This window comes from Enoplosus armatus, chromosome 1, assembly GCF_043641665.1.
Source record: "Enoplosus armatus isolate fEnoArm2 chromosome 1, fEnoArm2.hap1, whole genome shotgun sequence".
Taxonomy (NCBI): domain Eukaryota; kingdom Metazoa; phylum Chordata; class Actinopteri; order Centrarchiformes; family Enoplosidae; genus Enoplosus; species Enoplosus armatus.
In genome coordinates, this window is record NC_092180.1 from 28,714,056 (window position 1) to 28,728,965 (window position 14,910).

General features: G+C 42.1%; 1 protein-coding gene across 1 annotated transcript in view; it reads left to right on the plus strand.

Annotated features, from left to right (window-relative positions):
• adamts17 (ADAM metallopeptidase with thrombospondin type 1 motif, 17) overlaps positions 1-14,910 on the plus strand; it is a 112,633-nt gene that overhangs the window by 36,528 nt on the left and 61,195 nt on the right. Inside the window, exon 7 of the mRNA XM_070906361.1 lies at positions 151-194. Coding sequence (XP_070762462.1) covers positions 151-194 — 44 coding nt within the window. The remainder of the gene's footprint in view (positions 1-150; positions 195-14,910) is intronic.

Consider the following 14,910-nt stretch of genomic DNA (forward strand, 5'->3'; position numbering starts at 1 on the left):
TTCCCTTAAAATCCAGAGGACTTCGCGACCCCCCCCGTGGAACTTTGGCGACCCATGATGGGGACCGGGACCCTTTGGTATCAGTGCAGTTATAGTAAAATATGATGAGCGATAGAGAGTTAACTTTAACGTTTCTTGTTTCTCTTTCAGGACAGACTTCTGCGTTCATAAAGACGAACCCTGTGATACTGTGGGTGAGTACCACTATGTCTCTCACACTTGTGTGTGTGTGTGTGTGTGTGTCCCTGTATGAGTAAATCATTTTATGGCATGTGGTGACCTCAGTTTGAGATAAAAGTGGCACTTCTTTAGTTGAACTGTCTTTTCAGAAACTACTGACCTAAATAGATAAATAGTTTCTCTCTCAAGTGAGGACTGGCCAAAATGTTCTCACTTTATATAAATATCCTCACTCCCAAGTTTTAGAACACAAATTGCAACGATGACTATACGCATAAGAGTACACACACACACACACACACACACAAACACACAGAGGTCTTTTCGGGCCCCTTTTAGTAGCTGCGTAACGACCGCTGCAAGTAGCACTGCAACCATTTGGTATTCTCCTTCATTCATTCAAATCGGGCAGCACAAAGTGTTGTTGTTGGTCTTTCAGTGGAAAATGTGACTTCGACTTCGACTGGTTTAGTGTATTTAACACCATGCACTCAGAATAGCCATCTCCGAACCATGTCTGTTTCTGGTGGTCAGTCTGCTGCCAATCTGATGGTTTCATCAACAACGCAAAACAAAATACTCGGAGCAAATGCCGAGCAATACTGTTTGAAACGTACATCAGTTTTGACTCAACACTCCCCAGCCGGTGGATGTGTCTAAAACGGCATCAAAAAGATGATGCTTAATGTGGTTAACGCAGCCGGAGGGCAGCAAGACCGACATGTTGATGAATCTGCAGCCTCTGATTTGAGGAGGGCCGTCCATTGAATTCCCCGCAAATGACTCCAGGCCGTGACAAAATAACCCCACGCACCTCAACACACATCAGACGGGTCGTTCCTGAAATGCATTAGGAAGCAAACGCTGTTGTGTCACATTTTAAGATGCGATGTAACCATGTGTATCGTCATTGTGCTGTACTGTTAAAAACCCCACGGCATCTGCCTCTGGCTGCACATTCGAGGTGCTGTTTGTTCAGGTCGTGCCACCCCGCATCTCCGTCCAGACAACAATAAGGTTTCCTGGAGAAGCATCTGTCCATTTGTTGAGTTGTTGAGTTGCACAACCACAAAAATATTTATGAAATACACAAAAAAATATTCTGACATGCCGTGCATATTTATATGCACATCTGTCCACATCCATTTTCTGTAACACTGTTTCCACTGTATCCTGTTCAGGATCTCGGGGGAGAGTCAAACTCAAAACTGTTTATTTCTTTGCATTCTTGCATGCTCCGTGATAAGTTTGATCTGATATCTAGAGCGCTCAAAATAGGACATGAGAACGGAGTTTGGGAGGATGTTAACTTGATCAATTAGGGGGAGCAGGGAATGCCAGGACTGATTGTGAGATTGGTGCATTGCGTCCCAACAGCACTGTAATCTACAGCCAGCTGAAACAGCTGTGTCTGACTTGTCATGCAGCACACAGCCCGTCTCAAGCTGTCAGGATGTCTTAGGATGGATGTTTGTTGTTTCTCGCACCGCTGGGGGAAAAACACTCTTGGATCTCAGTTTTTCTGGCAATAGTTTTTCCTTTCCTTCACTCAGGATCCAAATTGAAGAAACTAATCTTTACTTAAACTTCAGAAGAAAACGATGATTCTGGGGAGCATTTTCATGCAGCATCTATCAGTACTTTTTCGACAGAGAATTTATATTCTCTATACTCTCTTCATTGTCTTCCAAAGTGTTTTTTCTACTTTCATGCTTACCTTTCCTGCTCCGGGCACAGCAGTGACAGCAAGCCCAACTCTCTTCATTGCCAGTTAGCAGCAGTTAGCCGTTACTTTAAAGCTGTTCATCAGAAAACTCCGTAAATCACTAAGAGTTGAAGCAGAGCAGCCAGAGGACCAGAAAGTACTTTCTCTATAAAATATGATCAAGTGTCATGAGTGAGAGCCGCGTTCACTGAGCTAACCCATACATTTCTGTGTGTGGTCCACGTGCTGCGGCAGCAGCAGTGTGTTTTGCACTTTACAAATGACTCTTACAAAAAGATTCACGTTTGCATTTCCCTGAAATCCCTTCCTCGGAAAAGTATTTGGACACCAGAACATTGCAGTCATACATGCAATATATGACAGTGATTCCCCAATCCGTAGACATTGAACATTTATCTGGTGCTTTAACAGCTTCCAGTTTTCCGGCTTCAGGTTTTGGAACCTGGCTGTGGGAATTTGCTTTCAAGAGCACCAGTGAGGCCCCAACACTGATGTTGGGTGATAAGGCCTGGCTCGCAGTCGACGTTCCAGCTCATCCCAAAGGTGTTGGATGTCATTATCAGTTAATCATTTGGTCTATACAGGAAAATGTCCACCAGATTTTCCCAGAGCCCAGACTGATGTCTTCAAATGTCTTGTTTTATCTAACAAACGGTCCAAAGCCTAAAGACTTTCTGTTTATAATTATCTCCGAACTCTTTTCCTGTGGAGAGAGGGAAGACAAATGGTGTCTCGGTACTTTGAGCACTGCACAGCACTTGCATTTTATGCCTTGCTGCTGGCAGATGTCCATGACCTAACCTGAAAGTGACCCATGATGGAGCTCATTTTCCGTTTAGTTCCTGAGACAACAAGGTTTCATGCATCCAAAGCCTGACAGTATCTTCGATGAAATCATTGACATCGCTTTCTGGCTACCTGGCAGACGCTGATGATGTTTGGACGGAGGGCGAGAGATGGAGGGTTTTCCTGGGTCACTCGGGTAGTCCATTGTGGTTTGACAGGTGATCCACAATGTTTCTCTGTATACATTGGCACTATTTTTAAATGTTTTTTTTCCCTCACACTCCATGACAAAAAGAACACAGGCCCCCTGTTTACACCTTGCATAAAGATGCGTCTTGGGTGATCCGATTACAAGTGGACAGCTCGAAGTACAGAGTTAATGAACGGCTGTCCGCATCCTGTTGCTTGTGCTCACAGCACATCCTGGGCATTGACCAAAACAGTGACGTGGCATACACGGTTATAGGCTGAGATATGCTCCGTGATACTGGAGGTGCTGGAGTCGGTGTGGATGAGGGGCCCAATTTGGAAAATTGTGTCCCTCTGTCCATAATTCCTAATGGCTGGCCTGCTAACAGGGATTACTTACATAAGTTCACGTCATTATTACTATGGCAATGTTTATATGAATATCCGGCATTGTAACATTATATAAATAAGGAAAAGCATAATAGGTCCCCTTTAAGTCAAATTTCTTTGATTTGAATGTGGTGCTATCCTAATTTGCTGCAGATCCAATCTTTATTGAAAGAGACCTCAACCTGGCTAGTGGATAGGTCTGGCCGCCCCCCTTGCATCTGATGGTGCACTATTAGCAGTGCTGAAAGAATTGCAGAAGTCTCTGGCAATGACAACTGACATATGGTGTGTAGCAAACCCTCATGCCCGGGAATATACATTTTATTCTCATGCTCTTAGCTCATATACCAGGACTGATTATTTGCTCTAATCACAATCCACGATTCAGAATGTGATTGATCGTAAAATCCATAACATTTCTGACCATGTCCCCTTGTCAGTCCCTTGTCGAGTACATAAATGCTCATCTAAATTCTGTGCTCCCAATACAAATAGTAGGGGAAGTATTTAAAGCAACCTGTAGAGGATTGATAATTAGCTCTTCCACAACCAAAAAGAAGAGAATAATGATGAAGAAAAACAGTTTAATTATAAAATGTTGATTGTCAATGCAGGACTGCAATCAATTGTACACAAGGTGACAGCATTTGCACTGTTCAGACTCTGCAGGAAGTACTTTGAATCCGGTGATAAAGCAGGTAAAATGCTAGCGGTAAGGTTAAAACAACTGTGTATATGTGATAGTTGCAGATCAGCTATTCTTGAGCAAACACAAATCAATAAAGCTTCCAGTGAACTTCACTCTAAACATTATCAGTTGGAAGGCTCCGAAAATGAGAAGCATATGGAAACATTCTTCAAGGACATACCCTTATCAAAGAGGAGGAAGGAGAACGTTTGGGGGCAACTGATTGAGAATCTGAAATAATCTCTGCTTTGAAAGCTCTCCCAACAGGGAAAGCACCAGGCAATGACGGTTATACTGTAGAATTTTCTTTCCAATCTCCATTTCTTTATTACTCAATGACGAAATAACTAACCAGTGCCACAGAGTATGCGCCAAGCCACTATCTCTTTGTTGCCTAAACCGGTTGAGGATATATCAGAGTCATTTTCATACTTTAACTTTGTTAAATAATCATTATAAGTTGTTTGCTAAGATCCTTGCAGTGTGCACGGAGACAGTCATTTCCTCATTGATACATCTTGATCAAGTAGGGTTTATTAAAGCCCGCCTTGTCTCTAATAATATGACAAGACTTTTCCATGTCATCGCGAGAGCAGGCGCTCTACTACATCCAGCCATTGCTGGACCAACCCGCTGCAATTGATGAAATCAAGAAGAAGCGGTGGATTAGGAATTCTGGATGTTGATTCATGATATCTGGCTTATAATGCTAGATTCCCTTTGCCGTGAGCCTACACATGCAAGAGTGAAGCTGGCACTTGTCAAGGGATTGAGGAGAAGGTTCTATCTGAATATAGCAAGACTGTCTCTTTATCAGCATTATGGTTTCACCCTAAAATCAACTTGAAAATGGACAACCCTTTAATTCAATTTATTCAGAAACCTTAGCTTTCGATGGGGCATCTTTACCATCATGCCCTATATGGAATAACCCTCTATTAATTGCTGGAGTCAAGCAATACATGGCAGTGTCGATTGGGGCCAGTTGTGAAGGATGGGGATATGGTGCCCTTTAACGAGTTGAAGAAATTTGAGCTGCCTGTATGGTCTCTATTCTTAATGGTAGTTGTGGTAGTAGTAGTTATAGTAGTATTGGGGTTATGATTATGGCAGTGATTACTATTATTGCTGTTGTTGTTATTGTTGTTATGGATCCTAGTAGTGGTCGAAGTAGCAGTAGTTCCATTAGTGATAAAGGTGATGATGATTATAGTGATACTTGTTTTTAATTTAATGTGTTAAGTTAGTGCTCTAATAATAATTCATCTATGCATAGAAAAGACACATTTAAGACATGTGTAGTCCACTATAATAATGGAATGTACATACCACTGCATATCTGTACCGCAAATGAATATACATATTAAAAGTCCAGTATGCCCAACAATTACTTCCATGTAGGATAACTCTGCAGCACTCTGTGTCAGTGCAGGAAGTGCTGAAGTAATGTATTCTGTTTGTAGAAAAGTGGAAAGTAAAGGTGTTCAGGGTGGTGGTACTTTTACGCTGGACACCAGGACTCCATTAACTCCATTAACTCTGTCAATCTTAACCTCAACCAGTGTTGCCTATCCTTATCCATACCTTAACTATGCAGCAAATGTCAGGTGCAGATATGATTTTAAGTTGGCAGTGAACATTGAAAATAGTGAGATTAAACAACCTTTAGCAGCACCTTTACGAGAAAATGATTGACTGAAAGTCAGCCTGAATTCTCAGAGTTATTGGAGTTGGGGATGAAATTATACTATGAACAGCCCTGCACCATTGCCTTTACCTCTGTGATGGAGCAGGAGTCACCAAATGTTGGAGTCTCAACTGTTGTTGCATTTAATGACCTGTTCGTGCAGTTGGTTTCGCGTTAAATTGAGATACTATTGATATGACAGATCCAGGATCCATCTGGTATCTTGGTGTTTATACAACACATTTACAGCATCACATTTAGTTCACTCTCTGACGGTTGACCCCTTTAAATCTAATGAAATATGTGACGGTATATAAATGCATTGAGTGGCCCGCTGTATTACATGGATCATCTGATAACCATATGGAGATGTCTGGCACAGCAAGAATGCAGAGCTCTGCAAAGGGGGGCGGGGGGCCAAGGCACTTGGAAAAAGATCCTGTAGTTTGACTGCTTTCTTTCAGCTCAACAGGTCTGGCTCTAATAAGATTTCACACGTTGAAAGAAACAAAAAGAACCATATTGATCAATCCGATAGAGTAGGTTCAGGCATAATGTGAAATTGACTTTTAGATTCTTAACTTTTCTAGTCTAAACGTTCCAATGATTGTTCTATTTGACAAACGGCAGCCATTTGGCAGAAGTCTTGAAAAATATTGTATCAGTAGTATTGGAAAATACTGTTTCAGGCAGGTCTGGTGTTCAGTTTCAAGATGTTTTCTGAGCTGTCTCCTCAACAGCACAGGTGCTGAGGGATCACCTTTCAGCCCCATGAAAGAGTAGAGAGGCAGCTTTGGTTTACCCTCTGACCATACTACTTGAACCAGTATTCTATTAGTTAAAATCAATAGATAAACAAAACGTTTGGCATGTAAACCTCGATGCAATAAGATGTTCTGGATGTTCTTGCTTGAAATGTATTTGGTGCAGATTTTCATTTTACAATTTGCCTCAATTAACTCCCAACTGGAGAAATAATACCAAAACACCAGGGTCATTTATTTCTCTGCTAATTTCAATGTCTCCTTACACAAAACATGCAGTGACATCCAAGAATGGAAATCAGTTACTAGTAAAAACAAAAATTAAATTCTTACCTGAACCTGAAGATATCCTATGGAATGGCAGATTATGTTTTCCTCCCTCATTTAAAAGAAGCTCATTTTAAAGCACTCGGGAAAAAAAACAGTCCCTGTCGTAATTTGACATCAGATTTTATCTTGTCGGTTCGGCAAGCCTTCATATAACCGATTTCACGACCAAGGGAGTGTGTTGTCTGGTAAAACCTGTCGTCAATAACATGGCTTTATCTTTACCACAATATTTGGTGAAAAATGTCTCAGAAACACAAACTTTAAGCCTTGTCAAGCTGCTCTCCACTTATATCTGTGACCAACAAGTCCTCCAAATGAACTGACAAATATAGCTGTTTGGAACTGCCCTGCAGAACCACACATAGAAGCATTTTCTGACACCCCTACTGGTAGGACGATGTTATAAAGTCCGTGCCTTCCGATACAGTTACAAATCACTACTGGGGAAAGATGTATCCGTTTTATAATCTGCCTACACGTTGACACAACCTGGTTAGGGAAAGATGGCTTGGATTAAAATAAGTACTTTGTCAAGGTTCAACAAATATCTTTGGGGTTTGGGTTCAAATTACTACTTCATTAAGGTCATGGAACCTTTATCGTAATGGTTACAATAATATCCACTTAAGTTTAGGGAATGATAGTGGTCATGGATAAAAGAAACCAGTGTTAAAGTCTAATGTTTTGTTGACCCATCCACCCACCCCGACCTCCTCCCTCTAAGGACTTTGTGGCACTGTAAAAAGAACGTCACCCGATTTCCTTTACTCCCAACAGACTAGAGTCATAATTCCTATGGCCACTAGAAATCTGGGGCACCCTCATTTGTATCAACAAGGGTAGGCCAAATAACAGAAATACCTCTCAGTATAACGCAATACTGTTCGGGAGCACCGCACGCTACATTCTCCAAAATGACCACACAGTTGAATCAGTACCTCGCTTGAGCCGTTTCAACAAAAACCGAACATTATACCGCGAAGGTAGGATTTATTGCTCATGTTGTTTTGCGGCATTTGCTGAAACCACTGATGCGGTCCTATGACAGCAGCTTTGTGTGTCAACTTGTGTGCCACCTGGTCCGACTAATTCTTTCACATCTCATCATGTGATTTTCATATTTGACATTTCTCTGGTGCATGTGCAGAGGGCCCGACACGGGGGAAAGACTGAGATCTGGCGAAGTCCATGAGACTAAAACATAGCTCTGAATAAGTCAAACAATGTTGACAGCTGTAACAGTTGTCCAGATATTATTTTTCATTTGGAGACAATACACATTTCCCAAATGTGCCCAGTCATAAAGTATTTGGCATCTTTGGAAATTAGAATCTCAAAGTTTTGTGGGTTTGAACAAAGCTTTCCTCTCTAATGATGGATCCAATGGCAGGTCTGGCAGGGTCATAGAGTTGAAAGGCTTTTCCATCGACAACCAGTGTTGTATTGATCAGTTACATAATAAATAATAAAAATAAGGGAGGTGGATGAAACTGCGAGTGCACAGGTCCTGATTGGCTCCATATCCATACCTCAGTCTTATCCAACATAGCACTGCTTCCCGCACATAGCTATGGAGGTATTGCAAGCAGATGCAGACAGAGAAAGCGCTGTGCATTGTGAGGCATTGTGGCAGCTTCTGGCCATGCCTTGCCCTGCACGGCTCTGCCATACCATAATATTCTCACCCTGCTAATCTAACCGCACAATGGAGCACACTCCTGCTCTTTGTGCAAGCAAGCTCAAAGAGTGTGACCTACTTTGAGCCTTACTATAATCACAGCACTCAAAAGATCCTGCTTCAAAAATCCCTGCCACCCACATTTCCCCTCCCTATTTCTCCTCCCCAGGCAGTCTCAAGCTTTCTCATGTCAAAAGGCCCCCAAATAGACACTAACTAGGTCATGGAACAGCATTTGATAAGATTCCCAGGACCCACAAGGTTTTAGTTGGTGATCTGTTTTATTCAACTGAACAAACATCTCGACTATACTCAGGAAGGTGGGGTAGCTTAGCATTTTGTATGTTTTGTACATTCTCTCATCTGGATAATTTTTTATTGAATGAATGTATAATGAAAGCTGCATTCATCAATGTCTTTATTAACAATAGGTTAAGTGACTAATATGAAAGGGGAGCTTATGGTTTTTAGGCAACTCAAAGCTCTTGGTTAAGGTTGGGGAATGATCATGGTCTTGGTGGCTAAAACTACCATGTTTCCCTAACCTTAACCAAAAGGTTTTCTTAGCCTGAACTTAACTACACAACACACGGGACATAAACCCTCTTCTCAGGTTCTCAGAATTCACTTCACATTCACACTTTTTACACCTACTATCCACCCCAGCATTCTCCCTGGGACTTCTGTGCACTACAAGAATGTTTACACTTCCTGGACCTAATTTGTTAGGGTTCTTTTAGGGTTGCCAGGGGTGTTGAAAAAGTTAGTGACCCACACAGGTAATGAGTTGCTAAGGCAGTCCAAACAGGCAAACAAATCAGACAAGGCACAGGCAAGAGACAAAAGTCCAATAAACTGGAAAGGTCCAAAACATGAGGTCCAGGGAGAAGTGAGCAGGGGCTGGAGATGGGTGCCAGTAAATATCTGCACGAGTGAAACAATATAAATTTGCTCCCGAAACGTGTGTGTGTGTGTGTGTGTGTGGAAGTATGTTGTCAGGAGGGACAGTAAGGATTTCAGTGCTGATTGACAGAGGGTCAGTTTTGATGCTCAGCAAAAAACGGAATGAGTCTGCAGGGCTTTTGCACTACCACGGGCAGCAACCTCACATGGCATATTTGCAACCCAGACTGCTTTTGTAGTAGTTCAAAAGTTTGTGAGATGGTCAGGGTGTTTTACAACCAACCCACACTCATTCATATGCTCCTGTAGTCCTGTTAGCCGCTGATAGGATTTCTTAAGACTCTTCACTCAAAATGTGACATACATTTTCCATTTTCCAGGATCTTCAACCTCTCCTCACTTTGTTTTCCATTAGTTTTCTAGGTTTTCAGGCTGCATGGGAAGCAGAGGGGTTATGTGGTTGTGAACGAGGTTGGGGGACCTCGGGTGAATGTATAACTGGGTAGGATATGGTACAGGCTTAACAGGCTTTAATAGAGGCTTTAAGCTGTATAGCCAATAGACTGCTAGCTGCACGACTAACTGAGCTAATTAGCTAACGGCAGCTACAGTTAGCGGTTACTTTAGCAACAAGTAAAGCTTTCTGTCCACCAGGAACTCCGTAGAGTTGAGGCAGAGCAGCTGGAGGACATCAGACGGAAAACCCAGAAATTATTTTCTCCATAAAACACGACCCAGTTTCACCAGAATCAGTGAATAAAGTTATAAACGGCCCCCAGAAACACAGCGGCATCTGTTGCTTTTCCCAGCTAATTTTTGTCTCATGTGTGGTCTGATAAACAGTGAGTTAATCAAATTCAGGTTAAAAACAACAACGTATTTGGTCTTGGCAAAAGGAAATAATGTACGCGTTTCTTTGTGTGTGGAGAGTATGTGTACATGTAAAGTATGCATGTATGCAGTGTGTATTATGCAAGTGTGTGTGTATTTGTGTCAAAATTTGTAGTATGTGCACAGATACACCCGTACAATCTAATGCAATCCAATACGACAGCTGTGCCATTAAATCTACCTCTACCTCGGACTTCCTTATATTGCAGAGCATTTATAACATGCGTCCCCTCTCATGTATGTAAATGTGCATATGTGTGTGTGTGTGTGTCTGTTTATGTCTGAGTGTGTCCAAGGTTTTCAATGTAAGTGTATGTGTGTGTGTGTGGACTACTAAGTTGCGCATGAATATGTGTCAGCACGTGTGTGTATGTCTGTGCACGGCACGCGTGTGCATGCAGAGTTTGTATTTGTGTGTAGTGTGTTTATAGGTGGGGGAGGTTCGCATGACATAACGGACCAGTGGGGTCAGTTTGCGGTGAACAAGTATTTGCACGCGTTTTATGTGGAAGCATGTGTGCATTTATGTGTGTGTGTGTGTGTGTGTATATTGTGTGTGAGAGGGTGAACAAAGCATCTCTTCCAGGCTGACTCAGGCCTGTGTTGTCAGCACTCGGAGCTTCGACTGTCCAGGATTCAGTGGCTCAATGGAAAGCCCTTCATGTTGTAACGGCTAATTAGCACAAAATAAATGGCTGGCCGAAGCTGCTTGTAGGCAGCACAATGCTGTTAGTTCAGGGGCCTGATGAGGCTTAGTGGCTCTTTTGAGGCTGTCTGGTTGGGTGTGCCGCCAGCTATTTGAGTCAACACATCACTGTTTGATCAGCCAGCTAGCCCCTAACACCAGGTCAAAACACGGCACTGATAACCACTGCGCGGTGGATCCCAGCTCTTTGTCCGGGGGCTTTAGCCTCAGAAGTGCTGGCTTCAACGGATCTTTGATGCTGCAAAAAATCTCGGCCACACCTCTGACCTCACTGCGGAGCTTCCACCACTCAGCTTTGTTTGATTCACATGGCCTTTACAGGGCCAGTATGGTGAAGGCTTGCTCAGTAATGGCATGCCAGCGTCATTTAAAGGGAATCTGACCAGCCAATGAGGACTTCAGTCCATGGACCAAACATGGCGGGGTCATTCATTCCACTGAAAGCTACTCACTCAGCGCTGCAAGTGTTTGCAGACACGAATGACACCAAAATAATATGTGGATTGTGAGTTGGTAGCTTTTGAACCCCCTTTGAACCCAGTTAACCAACCCTGTTTCTTACTAAATGGTTTTGCCAAATGCATTTCAGAGGAAACAAAACTGTTGCAGATTGTCACTGGCTACTTTTATTCCAGTCCAAGTGCTGCATTTTTTTTTTTTTTTACTGCACAGAAGTTGTATGGGAGTTCAGGGTCGGGGTGAATGTTGTATGTACAAAGATCAAGACTTTGACACTGGAGACAGAGGTTCGCATGTGTGGTTAAGTTTGGGCTACAAAAACACTTTGGTTAAGATTAGGAAACGATGGTGGTTTTGATTAAATATAGAAGACCACCAGAACCATTTGATGTTTACTCAAGATGGAATGTTAATAGAGTATTCTTTTATTTAGAATACCGCCGAATAATTTACCCGGACAACTGCTGACACAGATGCCGCGGTAGTTAGGATACTAGGGTCTGCTTTGTCCACACTCTTATGAATGGGGGAAATGAACGATCTTTCTCTCTCTCTCAAATTCAAATTCAGTGGGCTCCATTGGCGTGACCATGTTCATGTTCAAACTAACAATTCAGATTACTGAACAGGGTTCATTGGAAACCTAACTTCAAAGATTTAATGTCTCTCTTGGCATTATAGTTTTCAAACATTAGCCATTAATTTGCAATGAAAAGAACAGCAATATTGTGTGAGTGTGTGTAAGTTACCAATGAATACCAATAATGATACCGATTAATAAGCATAGAACATCAATATTTTGCACAAGACATAAGGAAAATAAACACAACATAATATTATAGTTTAGTAATGAAAAAAATGTGAGACGGAGCAAGGACGGACCATGCGGTTGGTTTAATACTGAATATTGAGGGGAACAAATTCTATTTTGTGAGTCATGTTAAGACTTCAAAGACAATTATTGGGGTTAGATTGGGGAGGCAGTGAGATGCTGCCCAGAACCGGTAGAAACATTTTCAACATCTTGTACGAACGAGTTCATTTGAAGAATACTGAGGCCTTAACACTCCCTTGTACCTTCATACACAGATATTTGTTGTGACAAAACTTGTGGACATGCAGGCAATACATCCAGACAATTTTTCCCCCCTAGTTCTAGAGTTTTTTGGTTCCCGATTATAGGGCCACTTGAAAGTATTTAGCTCATTTCATCATTGTATGTTATTAGCAGAAGCAGACACAGGATTTACAAGCGAAAACAGGGCATGGAGGCTTGTTTGCAAGGGTTGCTCATTCATGGAAGAAAAAAAAAAATCCTGGCCCTGTCCAGACATGCAAACACAGAGGTGCCAAGACCCCAAAATCCAGTCCAAGCAGTGTAGCTGACTTTGCCAAAAAGCCAAACTAGGGTTCATTCTCAGAGGAGTCTGGTTCATGAATAACAGCTAGTATATGGTCAAATAGAAGCAAGCCATTCAAAAAGGAAAGAGCTTGTTTCACCATCTTCCTTGCACTCGGCAGGAGTTCCTTGACACAATCTCTCCCCTGTACATATATCCCACTGCCACACTATTCTCCTGCTGAACACATAAGCAGCCATGAACATACCTTTTAAAGCACGTTCCACTATTTAGCCGATGCTTTTATCCAAAAAGGCGACTTGCAGGTGCATGTCGACCATGCGGATACAATCCAAAAATTACAACAATCATGCAAGCACATCAACTTTGTGTTTGTGTTGAGCGGTGGCTGGCCCCCCCTTGTAGTAAAGCAGTGGCAAGCCGATTAGCTGTAGCAGAATGTAGTGTTGGCTGTATGGTTTGACCATGCCTTGGATATAGGTTTGGCCTGAGCCATTCGCAGCACGTAACAGTGTCTTCAATCAGATTCAGGATGCTGTGGAGTAGTGTAGTGTGGGAGAACTGGGAGAACTCGAGCATGGGAGATGCCTTGCTTGGAGGGAAGACCAGCTCTGTCTTGTCGATAAACATAACCTCTGTGCATGTGGAAGCAGAAAAATGAATATTTCTGACCTGCTTTACTTGAACGTAAACATCAAGGTTGCTTTCCTATAATTACCTCAGATCATAGACATTATACACACATAATTGCAGCCTCTGACTAAGCATGCATGGTTGTAAAACGGCAAACCAAACACATGGACAAACACATGTCCAAATCCAGGCCAACATCTGTTTTCATCGGCCCAAAATGTTTCCACTGAAGAGGACTTTAGCCCAAGCCCAGTCCAATCCATAACCACCATGTTTGGATTTTACTAAATGAGTCCATTCTGCACAATACTGCTGCAAAATGAGACGGCTCACGAGGATCTTTGTAATCTAAACTACTTCATTTAAAGTGAAAAACTATTTATCATGTGGTCTCCAGTCATTTCAAACTATGTCATCTGTGTTTACAGAAACATCAACCCGAGATTCAACATCACCAACTTGTCAGTTGTAAATGAATGATGACAATCGTTATTGTTCCTTACTTAGTTACTTAATTACTTCATTGTTTTACGAATAACATTTTCTCTTCCAGTTTTCAATAAGCAAAATGCAGAGAGGAAGGGGAATTACCAAACCAAATGGTAAAACATAGGGCACCTTTAAAAAGGACGGCATAAAAATAATCCACCCACCGTGCATGCATGTACACACATAGAGAAGCTGGAAGACACTACTGCGGCAGCATTAAAGGACCATTTCGACAATTCTCAATCTATCCAAGTTAGGGATATATATAAACTATCTATGGTACATGGTCTAAGGTGCATGGTGCAATTTTTTTTTTTGCTAGTTAAATGGTGCATAATCTGGAGGAGAAGCGCGGCTGATTATTTCCAGGAAATGTTAAGTAAATACATTCTGTGAAAAATTCAACCTGCAAGTTGTTGTTCTTTAAGCAGTAATATTACGCAACTATAAATAACGTGATATTGTTCTGGGCTTACAGTTTTAGAGGTTCAAGCGATATTCGTGTCACATTAATCGTGCAAGCACTCCCGTTGGAGTGGGGTTTTTTTTGGAATATTTGACAACGCGCGAATATTTGCCCTTAACCATAGATACCACACACCTTTGTGACGTTTATTTCCGACATCAACAATGAACGAAATAACAAATATTGCCGCGTTGTACGTCGGAAAAGCTGTCGTGTCTGGGTTCATAACATCACCCGGACGTCGAAAACGCCGTCGTGTCTGGGTTCATAACATCACCCGGAGGTGCACATAGCTGGGTGAATTTCACTGCCTTATCCAGGAACTGCGTCTGGATGACTGCCGTCTCCGGCGCTACTTGAGGCTGACCAGGGCCCAGTTTAGTGCTCTCAGCTGCAGAGTGCCTGTTCATCTGTCTCCGGTGAGTGTCAGTTTCATGATGATAATAAGCCCGTAGGATGTTAAATACACCTATAAACATCAGCATATTCAATGATGTGAGCAAAAGGTTTCGAAACAAAACAAGTCATATTTAGTTATTAAGAAATAATAATGGTTATTTTATGGTTTTTCATAAACCATAAAA